At 29.8% G+C, this 20,493-nt stretch overlaps 1 protein-coding gene across 2 annotated transcripts; it reads right to left on the reverse strand.

Moving 5' to 3' along the window:
- Positions 1-3,136: 3,136 nt before the first annotated feature.
- Positions 3,137-7,974, reverse strand: LOC124533104 (snurportin-1). Of its 2 annotated transcripts, XM_047108278.1 has the most exons (8): positions 7,870-7,974; positions 6,533-6,716; positions 6,324-6,414; positions 5,658-5,828; positions 4,970-5,161; positions 4,402-4,532; positions 3,474-3,622; positions 3,137-3,327 (listed from the first exon to the last, which is right to left on the reverse strand). In XM_047108278.1, exons 2-8 carry the CDS (start codon positions 6,691-6,693, stop codon positions 3,167-3,169), a joined length of 1,056 nt encoding a protein of 351 aa, XP_046964234.1. In that variant the 5' UTR covers positions 6,694-6,716; positions 7,870-7,974; the 3' UTR covers positions 3,137-3,166. The 2 variants fall into 2 exon arrangements, with proteins under 2 accessions (XP_046964234.1, XP_046964226.1); XM_047108270.1 differs by lacking the exon at positions 7,870-7,974 and having other exon boundaries at positions 6,533-6,811.
- Between the last annotated feature and the right edge of the window lie 12,519 nt (positions 7,975-20,493).

Raw genomic sequence — 20,493 nt, forward strand, 5'->3', positions numbered from 1 at the left:
AAGTCTCAACGAAAATTATCTAACTGTAAGCTATACATTATAATATAATATAAATCTGAGCACAAACATGAGTTTCCATCTTATGAAAAACAAGAGCAAGTACTGTTCTGGCTATCTTACCTTATTTTTTGATATTTAAGAGCCTTCTTGGACCGGTAGTCAAAGATGATGATCTTATCGGGGACTCCGTACCTATACCCTGGCGTTTGATAGGCCGGGTGCAAGTTCACACTCTTCACTGACATTATACGACCTTGGCTTTTATTATTCAGTATTTGCGCCTAATTGAGCTAGGGTCTAATCGAATAGGCCAGAGAACCAATATATTGGTAATTTATAAATTTTAATGTACATATAAACAAAAATAGCATTTTTTTTCGTAGACGGTATCTAGTAACTCGGCATAAAATTGAATTAAAAATTGACTACAAAATTCCATACATAAAACAAAAATTAAAAATATTAATTTTTCAAAGTTAATCAAACTGTTTTGTTACGCATGTATGGGGTGGGTATCTACTCAGCGCCAAGAATTTATTATTAGTTTTTGTTATTGAGGTGTTTTATGACTTTTTCTTAATATTCTTTGCGATTGCTTACTTCCCGTTTATGATCTGCAAATAACACTTCAGGTTTTATCTCATAACTTCTATAGTCGAACTATCTACATACACATATTTCTGGCGCAGTTATATAGCTACTCTAGATAACTATATCGTGTCGTGAATCTGACAACCCGAGCATGAAATAAATGGGCGTACCATTGTATCAGAATTTACAAAACTAATATAAAACAATCTTAATCCATTAGCGTTAGCAATAAACAATAGTGAACCTTTTTTAAGGCCACTTTTGAATGCGACATTATCGAGTAAAATAAGGAAAGAATTGACATAGTTGTAATTTGTAATAATCTGTATACAAAAAATCATTTCGAACATAAATCACTCTTTGAAGTTCGATGAATCAACAGACCTTTCTAATCATTCACACTTCATATCGAGATGGACAAATTTCCAATTGGAAAATTAATTTATTACAATCTTCAACATAAAGAAAAACTGTAAAGAAATTATGTGCATTATACCCAATAAATTAAAAACGACAATGAATTAAATTTGACTATGGGACTTTCTAAGTATTTATGACAGAAGAATGCCAGAAACCGAAGTGTAGTACAATATAACTTCAGAAAATTTGTAAAACGCGGTACATGTGCCTATAAAATTTGAGGGCTCCCCTCGATTTCTCCAGGATCCCATCATCAGACCCCGATATCCTCATCATGGTACCATTACAGGAATATCTTCTTTCGAACTAAAAAAAATCAAAATCCGTTCATAAATGGCGAAGTAATCGGCAAGCAAACATAAAAATTTATATATACATGTATACGGTCGAATTGAGAACACTCCTTTTTTGAAGTCGCTTAATAATACTATAAGTACAATAATAAAGTAATGTCGACTAATCGAGTCGAGGTGGCCCAGTGGTTAGAACGCGTGCATCTTAACCGATGATTGCGGGTTCAAACCCAGGCAAGCACCGCTGATTCATGTGCTTACTTTGTCTTTATAATTCATCTCGTGCTCAGCGGTGAAGGAAATCATCGTGAGGAAACCTGCATGTGACAAATTTCATAGAAATTCTGCCACATGTGTATTCCACCAACCCGCATTGGAACAGCGTGGTGGAATATGTTCCAAACTTTCTCCTCAAAGGAAGAGGAGGCCTTTAGCCCAGCAGTGGGAATTTACAGGCTGTTGTTTTGTGTTGTGTGTCGACTAATCAATACATAATCGAGATCAGAGCATTACATGTTTAGTAATATAGAAATTAGTAAAATTTAAATTATTCACATCATAAAGTGTTACCTGATGCAATGACGACATTGTGGGCAACTTCTTATGAAGCTAAATTAATTTTAATAGTGACCATTAACGCCTCATAGAAAATTTTATAATACCGATATCTTATTCATATTAAGTTAAAAGCCAATCCTTCAATTCATAAAACGAATGCTCATTGGTCATTTTCAGTCTATGACGCAATAGCCGACCAATGACAATCTTACTTTGATCAGTGGCAAAAGAGTTAGGGGTACAGCATATAAATAAAACAATAATCGTTTAATATTTTTTTATTCCTAAATTATTAACATTTCTTAAGCATTGTACCAAACATATATTTGCTATCAATCTGGACACTTCAGCATGTGGTATACAAAAGCATTTTTCAAATATGTGTTTATTAACATAGTTTCAATAGGAATCCATTCCATTTACATCATACATAATGTATTTACAGGACCGAATTTAGGAGACGTATAAAGGAGACTATAAATAAATTATTAGTAGGAAAGTATGATTTATTTTTCTGGTTTATCCGAACTATTAAATCCAGCCCTGTGTATTTAAACAACGAAGACAACATCAAGCTTACATTTTGTAATGTATACATTTTTCATTAGAATGTCAAGTGATTAATTTATATAAGTCAATACTACACACTACAATCAACAATTATCATATACGATTAACATATAAATATTAAATATTTATTTCATTTCAGACTCATTCACATCTTTTTCTTTATCACACTTTTCTTTCTCATCGTCTTCCATTGTTATGTTAGCGGTTTCATTTGTAGTAGCTGTAGCCTGAAATGAATTAATATTAAATCGTGAAATTACTAATTATTTCAATCGCTAAATATTCAGTTTAAAATCGAAGCCTCTGTTTATAAATAGTGACATTGAAAATCTATACTGCCGTGGTATAACTAAAATGCCGTTAACTGATATCAGATCGATTTCCAACTACCAGCTTTTGATCGCATATTAATAAGAAAAAAAAATCTGTCGTCATATATTTGCCATTTTTTGTTTTATTTTGATTAATTTTGTAAATAATTTTTATGATGATAATATGAATATCGATAATTTACATACATTTTACATTTTGACAGCGTTTTCTTGCTCATATTATCTCAAAATTAGTTTAGGTAGTTAACGGCATTATAGGTATACTATATTATTTGCTATATTAAATTATAATATAAGATCAGTATAGTTACTAGTTAGGTCCTATTTTCAATAATTGTATTTGCAATGTTAGAAAATAAAAACTGAATAAATATCCCTCAGCAAAGTATATATGTACATAATTTAAAATACCTCAATCTTATTAGAATCCATATCCATCTTAGAATTACTGCTCCGTCTTTTGTTTTTCTTTGAATACTTAATTTCAAACTTCTGAATAAAATCAGCTTGATTCACGTAATCTTCTGGCCTTTCATCAATGTACTCTGGGTGTATTATTATATCTGTAAAAAGGAAAAAACATCAATAACACTTTTGATAAATTGAAGTGCTTTTAGAATTACCCGGTTAATACTTGAAATACTGTTTATACATAACATGACTATGACTATATCTAATTGGTTATCAAAGTTTGATTAATAATATTTACCTTCTCCAAGAACTTCAGGTATCATGTAAGGGTACAACCAACCAACTAAAGGAGTCTCGCCAGCCACATAGTGCGCCCTCTTGTGATAGAAAAGCAAGCCATCGAGTGGTGGAGTATTATTCTCGAATTGTGGATACGCACTAAGTAAGCTGTTGAAAATGGCAAAAATTAATTTGCAATTTAATAATACAAAAACATGACAAATATATCCATATACCAATGGACTTATCACTATAAATCTCTTCCATTTAAGCCTTATAGTTGATAATGAGATGAGTATTCATTAAGGTAAGTATCAAATATCACATTAGATTAAATTTGCTTGCCAGTGCTACCTTATTAATAATACGGTATATAATAGTTTTATAATATACTGTATTATTAATAATATGAAATAGCACAATCCCCCAAATTGACTAAATAGTTCTTTAAATTATTTTTAAACTAATAATACTTATGTTTCAAAAAAATTTAATGATAGACAATGGTTTCTTTTGTATAAATAAGATTTAGTTTTAAAATAAACTTTAATACTTTATTACCTATTACTATTTTTGTGTAATTATGACTACAAGTAGTTTATCTTTTTTTTAACTTGATGGATACCAACTGTCTAGTGATCGGTGAGATCTATAATAAATAAATAAATAATGACTTTACTCAAATAAAAGTAACCAAATGTCCCATTGTTGGTCTAAGGCCTTATTTCCCTTTGAAGAAAAGCTTTACAGCTGTTCCTATGTAGGTTGGTAGCAACACTCATGTGGTAGATTCACATCAAACACATCCAGGTCTTCTCACAATGTTTTCGTTTACCTTTGAGCATGATTAAAAGTTTGAAATTTCCCCTGAAATTATTGATTGGGTTTGAACCCACAATGAAATAAAAATGGTGTCTCAAATATAAATTGTTAATGAATATGCTTACTAGCTGAGGAAATGATTTGTACATGGCATCATGGGGAGTATTTTTATGATAACCTTGTTTTTCTTATTGATTGTTTTTGTATCCGGAAAATCTTCTAGCTGAGTTTTCATCCAATAATGACGGAATTCGGTCTGCAAAATATAAAATAATGTGTTTATAATATGTATAATTTTTAACATAAGATGACATAGTAATAATAGTAGTAAAAATAATAAGTATAATTTATTTTTAATCAAAGAATTATAATTAAAGAAACACAATTTTTAACATAAGATGACATAGTATTTTATCAGTAAGCAATAATAATATATAAAATTGATAGGTACATTTTTTTATTATATGAAATATTATAATTTATTTTTAATCAAAGAATTATAATTAAAGAAACACAATTTCTGAAGGAGAAAACAAACTATTTAATAGTACAGCAACAAAATGTAATAAAGTGTATCGCACACACATTGGAGTAAAGCTTGCAACAGGAAGTGGGTATTATAAAAGATTTTCATGACACTTGCCTTCCAGGATATCACTTACTCAACTTACAAGATCTTAAATATCAATTTACCTCTCCATCAGTCATTGGCTGATTATTCCAAGCAAGCAAGTCCAGTAAATACATAGTATTTGTCTTTTCATAGAAGAAACAATCCAATACACAGCAATTCTTGCGGTAGCAATTGTATGGGTTTCCTCCTGGTAAGCCAGTGTGACGCTCAAATTTAAAATGTCCATACTTCGAATAGAACTTTGTGGTTCCCTAAAAATAAAATGAGTATTAGAAAGTGCAGTTTATGATAATTATTGTCTAAAAGTGATCCATTCATAATTGAAGGAGTATTCACAACCAAATAAAATTCTCTTAAATGTTTTTTTAAATTAAGATAATTTTTTTCTGTACTTTTTTTCTTTTGTAATCCTAATTTGTGAGGTACCACCTACTTATAATATATCTAGTTTATAGAAACAAATCCTATGTATTATTACATTAAGTTTTGAAGGCTAACATGGCCAGCAGAACTATAGGCATAAGAGACACAGCACCTCTTTACCCAATGTTGGTGCTTGGGTTTTGCAAGAAATAGTTGCAATTTCATACAGCACCAATATCCATAGGCATTGGTTCAATCAGGTGGCAAATTTGTCACTAAAGGCCACAATATTCATTACTGAGTTCTTGAATTTTGTTAAAATTTAAAAATCAAATACATTACAAATTTAAAATATAACAAGGAAGGAATACATGGATATCTCACATGATTTGACACAGCTAGCAGACGCATGCCTTTTGGACAAGGCACCACATACCAATTCTTACTAAAATCTCTTGGCTTTTCAATCATCCATTCTGATAGCATAAGGACATTACTGTATGTAAGACAGGTCTTATGGAATCCAGCGACATATATATTTGGCCTGTATGGAACCTACAAGTACAAAAATAATTACAAAATGAAACAAATTTGTAACACTTTGGTCAATATAGTTATTCATATTATCTTTAATCTGTTATTAAGAGTATTATATTCAAATGTATGTATGATGTTATGTTTTATCGTGTGACACAATCAAGATATAAATAGGTGTGTTGGTAAATCTAGGTTTCACAACATTCATCTTTGTTTTGAATATTAATTGTACTTATGATTTCCATATATGAAATCAATGCCCTTGTTGAATGAACTGTTTGAATCATCTGAATCATTATTTCACTTAATAGATAATTCTATATTCATTATTTTGTGATGCATTTGGATATTGTTAACAAATTGAAGTGTAATGTATTATTTTAAAATTATAGTAAGATACATGTAAGTATGACACACTTTATATCAATTTAGACTTACCATTAACCGTGAGTAAAATATGAGAAAAAATATTATATAAACAATAAAAAAAATTAAGGTTTTGTATTTGCTCACCTTCTTGTATGGTTTGAATAATTTGCTATCATCCCCGGAATTCACGAGATCCAAGATGCCCCGAAATCTGTCTATTTTGTTATTTCTATTGCTGCAATTCAATAATAAACAATACTATAACACACGGAGTCGTCAATCACAATTTAACAGTAAAAAATAATCACGTTAACAATAACAAATTTTATTAGAAATTATTCAAAGATAATTGCCCTTTTTGAATTTCCAAAAGTCGCATTCGTCTTTCTTCTTGATTTCCAAATTTTCCCCAGTTCTTGTAAAGGCTTTCATGATTGCTCAATTTTGCTGCTTCCTTCTCTGTAGCTTCGAGATTTAACAGCGCTTTTTCGAGAATGTCTAAATCTTCATCCATTTTTAAAATAGACAATTACTTTACTGAAAGCAGTTAACGTATATCAATAGAATATTAAAACCGGTACAAAACATATGGCTTTCTATTGTAGTGTAAACTAAACTAATAAATTTGTCAAATTTGACACATAACTGATACCATAGACCTTATTATTATTTGAAATATTTTTTTAAAGCTAAGACATGAACATACATTCGCTTACATGCAAATAATACAGTTTAGATAGTAAGTCAAAATTTTACAAATGTGTGAATTACATTCGCAATATTCTTAACGTTTTATTCGTAAGTTATGTATATCTCATTCAAGTAATATTAGTGCATTCATTTTAAACTAAAATATATTATAATTATTACTATGAATAGTATGTTATTGAAGTAAATAAAGTAGGTATATATTTTTGGAAAACTATACCAACAAAAGGAATACAGATTAACGAAATTTATATATTTGCTATTTTATCAATTAAAAACATTATTTTCAACTTATATGATACAAAACTATTCCACCAAATTACTTTTATACACTTAAATTTTAATACCTTGGGAACAAATTTACAGAAATTCGAAACGCGATAGTTTTTATAATGAATACCATAGACTATTTTAGATTTCAACCAATGAAGTCATGTCAGTTCAAGGTCTAAGTTGTTTATTTATCTTTAATTATTTACTTCTGTCATTTGAATCTAAAATATAGTAGGTAAGTATTAAAATTGTAATATTTAATTCCATTTTTAGAAATCGTAAATTAAAATTGTAAAATGCTTTTCAAAATAAAAATATAACTAGTTTGTTTATTAATTACCAAAACTTACATATTATGTATTAGGTTTAACACATCAAATCTATAGATTTGCAGCCTTTTATTCTTTATTAACTGATGTTATCAAAAATAGACTCAAATATTATAGTATTAACTATACTAGTAACAAAAGAATTCTATTGCGACTTATTTAAGGATTGATAGAAACTGCGTTTAGGAGGACGAGTACCTTTTCTTAATCGAGCAAAATCAATAACAAATTTATATAGATTTAAATGTACCTATCGAATGACCATCAATGTAAAACTAGTTAATTCAAAGCTGCTGAAAAGTGTATTAAGGCCTAAATTAGGCCTAAAATGACAATTATCAAGATCTTAATATGATTCATGAACAATAAATAATACTTACCCGAATCTTACAGTTACCGGTGCACTTTAGGCTCCAGCGGTACGATTCTGTGTTTATTTGTGTTCAACTGAGGTTTTAGGTATCAATGTAAAGCGCATGCGAGCGGACATGCGCGCAGATGCATTGACGTTGCACCGAGCCCTGCAGGTGGAAACAACCAGGGTCCGGGTGTACGAATAGCAAAGGAACTCTCGATTATATATTTCATATCACAAAACACATGCAATTTTGATATGTATTACACGGTCATACTATTCATTATTGAATAACAATAATTATTTATTTGAAAATAAGTTTGTGGGAAACTGTGATGCTATGGATTACTGTAACGTGAAGTGTTTGAAAACAAATTCTATGATATTCTGGAAGGTCAACGCGCTGAATATGAATTAATTACGATACCTACGATATTTTATTATATATTGTAATCATATTTTCTATGAAAATTGTGTAAGTATATATGTATATAGACATATATATATTTGTAAATGATAAAAAGTTTGATAGCTTATTATCAAGCGAAAATTTACTTAAGCAACTTAGGACTTATGGAAAATAAAATCATTTTTCGTTTTCAGGATATATAACTTTTACCGAGCTAAAATTTTGGTAGTGAAAAAAGTATTTTATGTAAAAACTTTTTAAATTGCTATGAATATGACCAGTACGGGGTTATATAGATAAATAGGGATAGGGTAATTTGATGAAGAACAGTTAAAAAAAAAACAACTGAACAATATACAGAAACGGCGTCAAAATCTTCTACGCCTTAATTTCTATCGTGCGGAGTTACTACACAAATATGTATAATTTAATTAAAAAAAAAACGACTAAAATTTTACTAATAAAGTGCTTAATTGAATCACAGAAGCCGAAATGTTACGTTTCAGCCGCCACTCAATATAGCTTTTTTATTAATTCAATGGCAATTTTAAAACTATTACGTATTTTTTATAGTTGCGTTAAATTTATAAACGATACCTGCTTTGTTAAAATGTATAATACTTTATCCTTATCAAAGTAGAACTAAAGACAAATATGCCTTATAAAATCACTAATGGTATGTTTGCGATATACATATACAGTAACATGAGTAACATAATAATTCCTAGGCCTAATATGCTTCGGCCTTGCCTTGTATTTCAGAGATTAAATCACAAATCTGATACTACTAGCATCGTGTCCACAATAAATTCTGCTTCTATACTTACTTGGATATAATATCTCAAATATATAGTTTTTTTTAGTTCTCGTAATATCAGCTTATGTTCCTGTTGTTAACTATTAAGCATAACATAACATTTTTGTTGATATTTGTGTCCTCTCCAGTGGCGGCGCAAGATCGAATCTTAATGTGGGCAAGATACCTACAGTTTGCGAGGCCCTTGTTTTTTTTTCACGTCTAATACATAACTCTGATCCCAGTGTAATGTTGGATGTGCCATACTTTTTCAAATTTGTTCTCGGGTGTGAAACCCTTCGCACAGCGAGGCCGTAGCCGTTGATCTTACGCCGCCACTGATCCTCTCCTAAAGTTGGTCTCTATAAACATATTCTAAATGCTTCTTGCCATACTCAGTATCTAGTGCTACTAAAAGAGTTACGTCTTCTAGATATAGAGTTTGTATGATGATTAACGTGTCATCTAGTAAGCAATGTGTTAGGAGTAGTGCCAAAAAATACTCAGTACCTAGCATTCTCTTTTAACACGCAACTCAAATTGATACAAAAAAACTGTCCGTGGATAAATTCCATTCAAATGTTGAACATAGCAGATGTTATAATTACCGCAATAGCTTGTGACTTCCGTCTTTCAATATCGAGTTACAATTTATTCACTTGTCACTTTTCAAAATTAAAATCAAAATCAAAATAAACTTTATTCAAGTAGGCTTTTACAAGCACTTTCGAATCGTCATTTTACAATTAAGTGAAGCTACCACCGGTTCCGAAATTAGATTCTACTATAACTCCTTAACGACTTGCCCGTATAGCTTCTTTAAACATAGAATTCAATTCGAATTATAATATAACGCCCAAACCTGAATCTGAGATCTGTCTTTTTTGGTCCACGAATCACGCTTTCGTTCATCATCGTTGTCGTGTCGTTCTTTGCCGTATCATTTATTTCCACTAGTCTTCTGGTATATACAGACAGAATAAGAAAACCTTCGTCAGTTTTCAAATTCATTCCTTTATCAAGTCTTAAACCCTCAGTACTTTTTGAATAATCATCAAATCATTGCGACGCAATATGTCATTCTCGGTCGGTAAAACAAATTACCAAATCACACTGAGCACACGAAAACAGATCTTACGGTGACGAATCTTTTCTTACCCCGACTGTACAGTACTTACGTATATTTTCTTCAGACTTTTGTAACGGCTTTTCATTTTTACAAACATATATAGTAGGGTAGTAACTTTATACACTAAATTGCAAAAGTAATATAAATAAGCTGTTCCTGCAGGTGTATTCCAAAAGATGTTATTACCAAATTCACATCTTTAATTAAATTTTTATTCACAGCTATGTATGTAGAAACATAAAGTTTTTAAAAACAAATAACAATGAATACTAATGACCCTCCACAAGCTCCAAATATAAGACACTTTACAAACGACTCAATGGAAAAAACAACCTTTAGTCAAATTAATAAGGTTTATTTTAGTTTTTATATGGACTGGGTTTTCCCAAACTTCAAGTTGAACATTTGAGCTAGATTCTGGATTTTTCTTGAAGGGTCGATAGAATACAAAAGTACTAGTTATGTATTTTAACCAAATACCTGTTGAGTGCTGTATTTAAAATTTATAAGTCATCAAGTCCGTAATCGTATAATCGATACGAAGTGAAGAAATTTATAAACTAAAATCTATGAGGGTAAAGCTATTTGCATGAGGCACTACATATTTAATAAAGAAGGCTGAAACGTGGACTTCGTCAAATAATATTCTATTCTATGGAACAAACGTAACGTAAACTTACGTAAAATTTTATGTGTAAAGGATGTTTAGTTTAAAAAATTTCTTAATTGTTTATTCGGTACAAATGTATTGTGGAATCTAGGGATCTAGTTATAGATTGTGTCTCATGTATTTAATAATTTAACCAGCAGTGGATCAACTACATACCCATTACTAATTAGTTTTCTACCCCCATTACCACATGTGTATCGCTATTATCAAATTATGGTGAGTGAGTCAGTTTTAGTACATATACAGGGTTATTGGTAATTCGACGTATATCCGTTAGGAGGTGATAAGGGTGACTATTTGCAATAATTTTAAACCCCATAAGGTATTTTTGAGGAAAAAAAAGTCAAAAAAATATTGAAATAATTTCGTTTTCTGTCTCGCATTTTTAAATTAGGACCGATAATTGGTGTCTAAATATTGATAAATATCCAGTGTTTTATCATTTTTATAAAACAAAAGAAAATACATTTTGAAAAAAGCTAAAACGTGATAACTCAAAAATGGTTCACTTTTGGATGATACATATGGGAGTTAAAATTATTGCAAATAGTCACCCCTATCACCTCAAATCGGATATACGTCGAATTACCAATAACCCTGTATAATACCTGCGCTGAGCGTATTGAATACAACATTGTCAAATGGTATCGAAAGTGACAGTCCTCGAACGAAGTAGTGTTAGCAAAACAACAAAAACTAATCCACGTAAAGAATAAATAATATAGTTAATATTATTATATTTATTATACTTACCTAAACATTTTACAAAAAAGGAATTTAAGCCGATTAATTGAAATCGATTCAGCGAATTATACTAATTTAATACATTTTCAAAGATGTACAGATAGTTCGATTAAATGCTGCTACTTCTTAGGTTTGTTTTCGTCATTGGCTTAATTTAGAATATCGTCTAAGGCTTTGATCATTTTGTGCACCAACGTTAGGACCTAAGGGTCCAAAGGTTCATGGCAAATTAGTTTTATAAGGAATGTTTAATATTTTATATACAAATGAAAAGAGTTTCGCTATTAAAATAAATATGTTTATTCACTGTGATGCAGTACACACACATAAATCGAGAAGTATCTAAGTATGTATTGTACGCGTCACACACACAAACGACAATGGTGGTGGAGTGGGGGCATGACATGACGACATAAGAGCGCGTCATAATAGATGTTTCACATCTAAAAACTCCACCATACATTCTGCTATTAGCTGTATTGTTAATACATGTTATTAACGAACATGAACAACTTCTTCTTTACATAGTATAAAACAAAGCTCGCTTATCGCTATCTGTCCCTATGTATGTATTATAATTTTTCTTTAAAATTTCGCAACGAATTTTGAAGCATTTTTTTTTAATATATAGAGTGATTCGAGAAGATATATATGTAAAATATAGTAAAGAAACATTGATGATTTTAAGTTTCTAATGTTATGTCGCAAAAAAAAAACAAATTCTGTAGTAAAGTTAGTAACAGTATTTCACCTGTGCGAAGCCGCGCTGGGGCGGGTCGCTAATATAAATATATAGTTTTATGTTATGTATACCTACATGCTTAAAGATTTCTAACAGGGAATCTTTCAAAAAAAGTATCTCATGTCAAATGACACACTGAATACTTACGAAACTGCCAGACATTTTGCTCTTAGCTTTTAAGATGCATAATTTGAAATCCATTATTATCTTTCACATTGTTCGTAATTCAATTTTGACATGTCTGTTTGATAATTTCACACATACTTTTTAATCGTAGTTAAATAATGTATTGACAGACTTCGGAGTCTTTTCTGTGATAGACTGAATCGCCGTAATGATCTGATTTGTCACGTATCCTTTCCGAAATTTAAATTCATCAAACAATTTTTTCTATATTTAGGTCCTTATTTATACAATAAAATTAATAGAGATATATATATTTACAAAATGCCATACACAGAATGTAAAAAAACTGTAACAGATTTTCTTCTAAATAAAAACTATGAAGAAACTGAAAAATATTTAAGTACAAAATTCTAGCTTGTATCTGATGATCTACAAATTACATAATCTTATCACATCCTCACACATGTTCACATACACACATCACATCACATCTCATCACATCACACACAGAAACACACAACACACACATACTCATTCATGCTTTCAACCGCTTTCAATTATATAATCGTAAATCGACTTTTAAGTAGTCTAATATTTTTCATTTCATTTTACCTAGGAGGACTCTAAAAAATATGTAAAATATGCAATTATTTTTATTATTTTTTAGTGCATTTTTATTTGTTTTAAAATAGTGTTTTGTTTGAAGTCGGTTTTTCTTTTTGTTAAAATTTTATTTATTTGTTTTTGTTTTGCTATTTGTTTCTTAAAATTGTTTTAACTTCTTCAAATGACTCTGCTATGTATGTACTTAATGTTATTTTAATTTTCCATTAGGGGTTGGGCTAATTATCCTTAACACAGGTTACACAGATTATGTTAATAACCCATAAAGGATAATAAGTTTCACTCGTTTTAAGGTGCCAAATCACATGTAAATCGAGTACTTAGCTAATAATCATATATAACAATAGTCATACTTATTTTGTATACTCATTTTATATAAGCTTATTTTGTAAAATTTCTTTTGTACCAATAATTTATTATTATTATAATTTCACACATATTTTTTAATCGTAGGTAAATAATGTATTGACAGACTTCGGAGTCTTTTCGATATGTATTCAAAAAAATAACTTGGCAGTTAGCTATGAGGCTTTTATTAACATACATTATACACAAAATACAATTAAAAAAATAGTATATTATACATTTTCCTGCAAGTCTCTTAACGGTTACTGTTTCTTCGGATAAGTTACTCTTATAGCTCCAAATATCAACATCTGCATACTCAGAAGATTCTGTAATTGAATCGCAAATTTGTTATTATCACATATTTTAAAACGAGGGACAGCTGGCATACTGCGTCCTTATCTGACGAACTGCGAACACTATCTCTGTCTCACTTTAACGTATCTTTCGCAGTAAGCAACCCCTATTTACAGACACTAACATAAGCAACTGTATCGTATCTTAGATATAAAGGATATTTTTTTAACATTTATCTACTGTATCATAACACTGAACCACTAATCCTAATTATGTATTAATGATTCCACATTATATTTAAAGTTATAAGCATACATTGCACCTTAAAATAACACATTAAATCTGATTTGCTAGCAACTGTGCACACAGACCTCAAATAATGTCTAGATTTATGGAACATCATCATCATCATCAGCCCATATTCGTCCACTGCTTGACAAAGATATGATATACATTATGGATTTGCAATAAAACTGAGGTTTTGCACGTCGACGAAACTGTTATCGGAATTTTAGAAGAAAAATTAGAGTAGATATAAATATTCTAATATAAAGTCTAATTGTTTTTTATTATTAATAAAGATATATTAATCATAAACTCTATGTATTGTACAATATAGTTGAGTTATTAGAAAATCGTATGATTAACGAGAATCTAAAGTTTGTTTATCTTTATTCCTACCTCGATTGGAATAGGCTATGTATGAAAAGAATCGATTAATTGATAAACATATAAGGCATTACACACGGAGTAAATAAACAACTTTGTCATTGAATTGAAGCGATATTTTTGGTGACGCGTTGGACGCGAGCTCCTGAACAATCTGATATTTTAATTATGAATTACTAAATAGTGGCGTTTGGAGGTAAAATTCATGTTCCTTTTAGATGTGTTGTTTCATAAATATTTATATTGTTTCATTTGGAGAGCCCAGAAAATCCTACAAAAAAACAATACGAGAATACTTTAAGAAATGTTTTTTACAAATTACCTTTTATACGATAATATACTGGGTCAATCAAGGGGCTTTTGACTGTCGAGGCGCGTGCCCATGGCTGACACCGACTCCAAATATATCAATAATTATACTACATTATATAATCGTAAATCGACGTTTAGTACGCAATTATTTTTATTACTTTATAGTGCATATTTATTTGTTTTAATATAATGTTTTGTTTGAAGTAGGTTTTTCTTTTTGTTAAAATTTTTATTTATATGGCCCATAATTGTATATATATAGATAAAATCGTGTGCGTACTATATACGCTTTTTCGTTCTTATTGTTATAATCTCTAATATATTGTTATCATATTAAGGAATATGTGTACAGTTTATTAACGAAATTGAATTTATTAAATTGTTTGATTATTTTTCAACGTTATTTATTACCCATATTTATTTTCAAGTTTTAATTATATATTTTTACAATAACTTTTAAACGATTTTTCACCCCGGTCGAGTCCTGTGTCAGCAAGATTTATAATTCACTGTTTGCGTTAATTAAAAATATATATATATAAATAATAATACGGCCTCAGTAGGTTACCCGAAACTAACAGGAAAACCTCAATGAAATATCTGCGTTAAAATCACGAAAAGAAACATATTTTATCGTGAAAGTAGGTAATACATAACAACAAAAAACATCAAATTGTACTGTTACTGGTTGCCTACTTGTACACTCAATTATCGAGAATGGTTTTAGTGAATAAAATCTGTTCAGCTATAATGAAAATTTAGTAAGCTATGATTTCAAGCATGTTGAAATAATCTGGTCGCCCGATTTTAAGCTGCAGCTTCATCTGTAAACAACAGGATCTAACGCTTCCCCAGCTTACATCAGGGGTCTCGGCGGAATAGTCTCAATATGTTATGCTTTTATAGATTTTATGTGTCAGGGTTTATAAAGATTTTTATTTAATGTATTTTTTAAAGTTAATTAAAAAAGAATATAGGCCTCGTTAATAAAATTAAATTATTTTTCGTAAATCTTTGTTTTCGAATTTTTGACAAATATTTATTTGTGATACTTTACTGAATATATTCGATTTGCTTATCATGCATGAGTATTTGTTCGTCACTGGAAAAGATGAAAGACTAAAGAGCTAATATTATAATTTGTGAAATTAGTATTAAAGGTTATACTTTCACTCAACTCAATTTCCATTATTACTTTTTGTCGCTTTAGCATTTTTTCTTTACGATTTTTATATGTCTAAGCAGTGACATTCCCTCGTCAGGCGTGAAATAAACCTTAATAAGTTGCTGAAACCTGTAATTGGACTAACTCAATATCCAAACGGAAACATAGCAATACGAAGTTTTACAGGTTTGGCAATACGCCAACTATGGCATGTATATCCTTTGCACAGATGCACAAAATGACATCTTTTATTAAGCTAACCATTCCAATCCATACAAAACAGCCATAACCAAGGGTTTTTGTAGTATTGTTGTTGTGTACAGAAATACGCGCAACTCTTTCTTTCAGATTCATAATCCGATACGATTGAAACGAAATGAAGTGCAAAACCAACGGATTTGCGCATGGGTGTTTACCGCTGACTTCATATTTTTTATCTGTAGGTCATTGTGCACGTCCGTTTGGATGGGTGCCTTAATCGGCCAAAAGAGTAACAAATTTAATTTTCTATTCAAATCACAAAAGGACGAAAACCAAATAAACAATATTTTACATCGAATTGACCTGATATCATTTTCCAAGATCTTCTTATCTATGATAAACATCATGAATAGTTATGGATATAATATTATACGTATACTAAGGACCTGCCCCGGCTTCGCACGGGTAAAATGCGGATATTAAATATATTACAAAATATGTGTTTATTTACGAAATCACATTAGAAACTTCTAAAATGATCACTGTTTATTTAAAAAAACTGTATTTAAATTTAATGCCAGCAAGATACATCTAGTATCTATACCATATAAATAGATAGATATACATGTATCTTTTGTACTGAGTAATCGATTAAGATTATTGTTCACAAATTGTTAAACCGGCTTACATAAGAACGTATTGCAAATAAATAACCATAAAATAATTAGCTGCCTTTATTTTTTATCGCGTTGGTAAGCAGATTTTAAATAGGCTACCTGTTGGTGAGTGGTTACTGATGCTTATAGACATAGAGGCCGTGTGTGGTAGGGCTTTGTGCAAGCCCGTCTGGGTAGGTACCACCCACTCATCAGTTATTCTACCGCCAAACAACAGTACTCAGTATTGTTGTGTTCCGGTCTGAAGGGTGAGTGAGCCAGTGTAACTACAGACACAAGGGACATAACATCTTAGTTCCCAAGGTTAGTGGCACATTGACGATGTCAGAAATAGTTAATAATTCTTACAGCGTCAATGTCTATGGGCGATGGTGACCACTTACCATCAGGTGGCCCATATGCTCGTCCGCCAATCTATACCATAAAAAAAAATCTTAACGTTTTCTTACATAACCAATCCACCACCAACTTTTGGAACTAAGATATTATGTACCTTGTACCTGTAGTTACACTGGCTCTATTGCAGTTCAGACCAAAACGCAACAAAGCAACAACCTAAGTACACGTATATTCAATACAAGTTCGTATTATATTACATTATTTTTGTTTCCTATATAGGTGTCTACGTGTTTTGATCAACTAATTGCTCGCCATAAAATTCTTACTTAAAATTTTTAATATACATACATATTTATAATAAAATATATAAACATGGAAAATATCGTCACTATTATTTTTTTACACCTATTAAATGAAATCATCAATTGTTTCGTAATAATTATGAAACTTTAGTAACGCTTTGTTTACATCTTAAGTAAAAAATAGTAGGGTAAAGTTTTTTTTTTAATGAGTTTCTTTCTTTTTTATCTGTCTTATTTGCTGAATTTTTAAAGAGAGACACGCTTTAAAGATTTAACTTGATGAGCGGAAGATTATAAAAAAAAATATATAGATAAAATATTTTTATATTTTTCTTTTAGGTTCCTACCTTAATTGACTAATTAAAACCCAAGGCGAATCTTTTGTTTGTATCATATTTTTTGTATGTTCTTACACATACATATTTAATTGAAACTGTAAAACCATCAGAAAACAGAAATATAGAATAGTAAAATCATCAATAAATTATAATTATCGCGACTTCGGTTTATTATAAGACCTTCTTCAAACACATTAATATAATATGTGTCACAATATATGTCAATCTTAGATTATACACAGTTAAAAAAATAATTAAAAAACAAGCCAACTTTTCATTTGGCTGTTATTTGTGCAGACAGTGCCATAGATTAATTCGCTAATGTCAAGTGCGATGGAGAAGACACGATGGAGAGAGAACGGTACGGTCGAAAGTACGAGCCAACTTTATTATCTGTGTGTGCGTGAGAATTACGCTTGATGTTCACGAAACGTCATCTACTATATAAGTGTACGTATACTTAGAGGCCAACAGCTGGCTACTAAACTATCGACATCGCTTCAGTTGACACGAGATTTTATAAATAAACATTTTGACGAGTAAAAAAACAATGACCTCAATATTCGACCAGTATATTACATATTTTTTTATTTATTTAATGTCACACTGTATACATATCATTACAGCATTGTGTCCCAATTCGATATTACAGCACTTTAAAAAAAAAAACAAATTTAAAATATCTGTCCATGTTATAATATAATACTAAATTGTATATGATATATTCCAAGCAGAAATTATTGTGAGTTTATTACTTATCTAATTTTTTAATTTAATTAAAGAACGGTTTTTGATGTGAAAAATAAATTAAAGGACGACGATGTCAAGTTTAGGTATTACAAGTATATTTAAAGATTCTAGATAAGAGTCGGAGTGAAAAATTTACTTGCGCGCACTTTCTGAGCGAACGGTGCCAAAACTATAAGTGATACAAAAAAAGCACTTTGTATATAAGATATTTTGTACTTTACCAAAAGATCGTCGTCATTGTTATGTTTAAAAAAATAATTCTAGTCATACTTTTTGTTACACAGTTATCAAGATTAATGAAATTTTGATTAATAAATGATTTGCGATATGTGTTTACTTTGCAATTTTGACTCCTGGTCTCTTAAATATTTTACAATGCCTATTTTAAATAAACCGCCTGCTTTGTCAAAAATAAACTTAGATATTAGAGTAATATAATTTAATTTTATACATGCTGAGCATGTACAATATACTAGCATATGTTATTGAATTGTTTATGTATAAAAAAAGAGTTATGATGAAGAAAATTTATGATGTAATTATTAGAATTTCCGTTATTCTACTCACAAACATACGTACACATTTTAAAAGAATATTTGGTAATATTAAGTACCTAAATGTTTATAAGGGAAGTGAAATTTATTGAATTAATAACTAAATATTGTGAAAAAGTTAATAAAAGCAATGTACATTATATTACTCATATATTTAGGTTATAACAGAGTAAATTATTGTAAAGATCAGACGAACTCATTTCAGTATGACGTCATCATTAGAAGATTAGAAAATTATACATATTGCATTTAAGGACATGATGAACGTGCCATTACTAAACATACTAGACTAAACTTATGGTCCGCAATACTGAAGCGATACTTTTCAGAAATGTTATTTACATATTTCTTACACAATTACATGAAAATAATATTTGAAAATGGCGTATATCCATATCCTTATAAATAATAAACGTGTATAGCGGTTGTATGGTTAGACAATACTTTGTCTTCTTCTTTCCAATGACAAATGACTCACGATAGAAAGAGAGAAAGTAGCGTGTAACTATTCACCGGCTATACAAAGTTTATTAGTGAGGCCGTTACTGAATACAACCGGGACCGCGATTTGAGACGCTATAGCTCACTGCTCTGCAGTAGATCGCCGAGGGACGTCAATGGTCAGGGTTCGTTTCTGAGACCATAGGCTAAATGTACCCATAAAATATAAAGTTTAACATAATTATAGAAGGAGTAAAAGAAATGTGTAACTTCTTGACTTGCGTTTCTGGTATTCTGTAAAGCATGAAAATTAAATTTAAAATAAAGAATTCATAAAATACATATAATGTTTAAATCACTGGTATCATATTAAAAAAAAATTAGGTTATAGTATTGCATTACATACACATATAAGTATTTACTCTCGGGGATTGAAAACTGCTAATTGAAATTAAGAGTAATAGGTACATACTACTCCGTTTTTGTTCTTAATAATCATGGACAATATTAAAATGTTTACGCATCACATCCAACTGACAATGATGTCATTAATTTTTTTGAATTTCCCGCTACTTTAGATGAAGCATAATTTATTGACAAAAATGCAATAATACTTTAAAATGTCACGTTTTTTGGGAATCAACAAATAAAAAATAATTATTTAAAAATATAAACCTACTACTTTATCAGGTAAGATAAGAATAATTCTTTTAAACGCCTATAAAATGTCCTTTTCCCTTAATTCAATGTTGCCATAAGATCGATTTTCCAAGTAAAATTGAAGTAATTATACGTTTACAGCAAATTCGACTTAAAATAAAATAAACTATTATATCGTCTTATTATGTAAAATTTCTTTATCGGTTAATATACTAAACTATTTAAAAATCATTGATTTTATTTTATAGTAAAATTAATAAAAATATCCATCACAGACTGTTGTTCCTTAATCATATAATGTTAATTTGATAAAATTAAGTCAAATTATAAAAAAAGATTAATAAATCTTTCAAAGAATT

This window comes from Vanessa cardui, chromosome 1 (genome assembly GCF_905220365.1).
Source record: "Vanessa cardui chromosome 1, ilVanCard2.1, whole genome shotgun sequence".
NCBI classification, from domain to species: domain Eukaryota; kingdom Metazoa; phylum Arthropoda; class Insecta; order Lepidoptera; family Nymphalidae; genus Vanessa; species Vanessa cardui.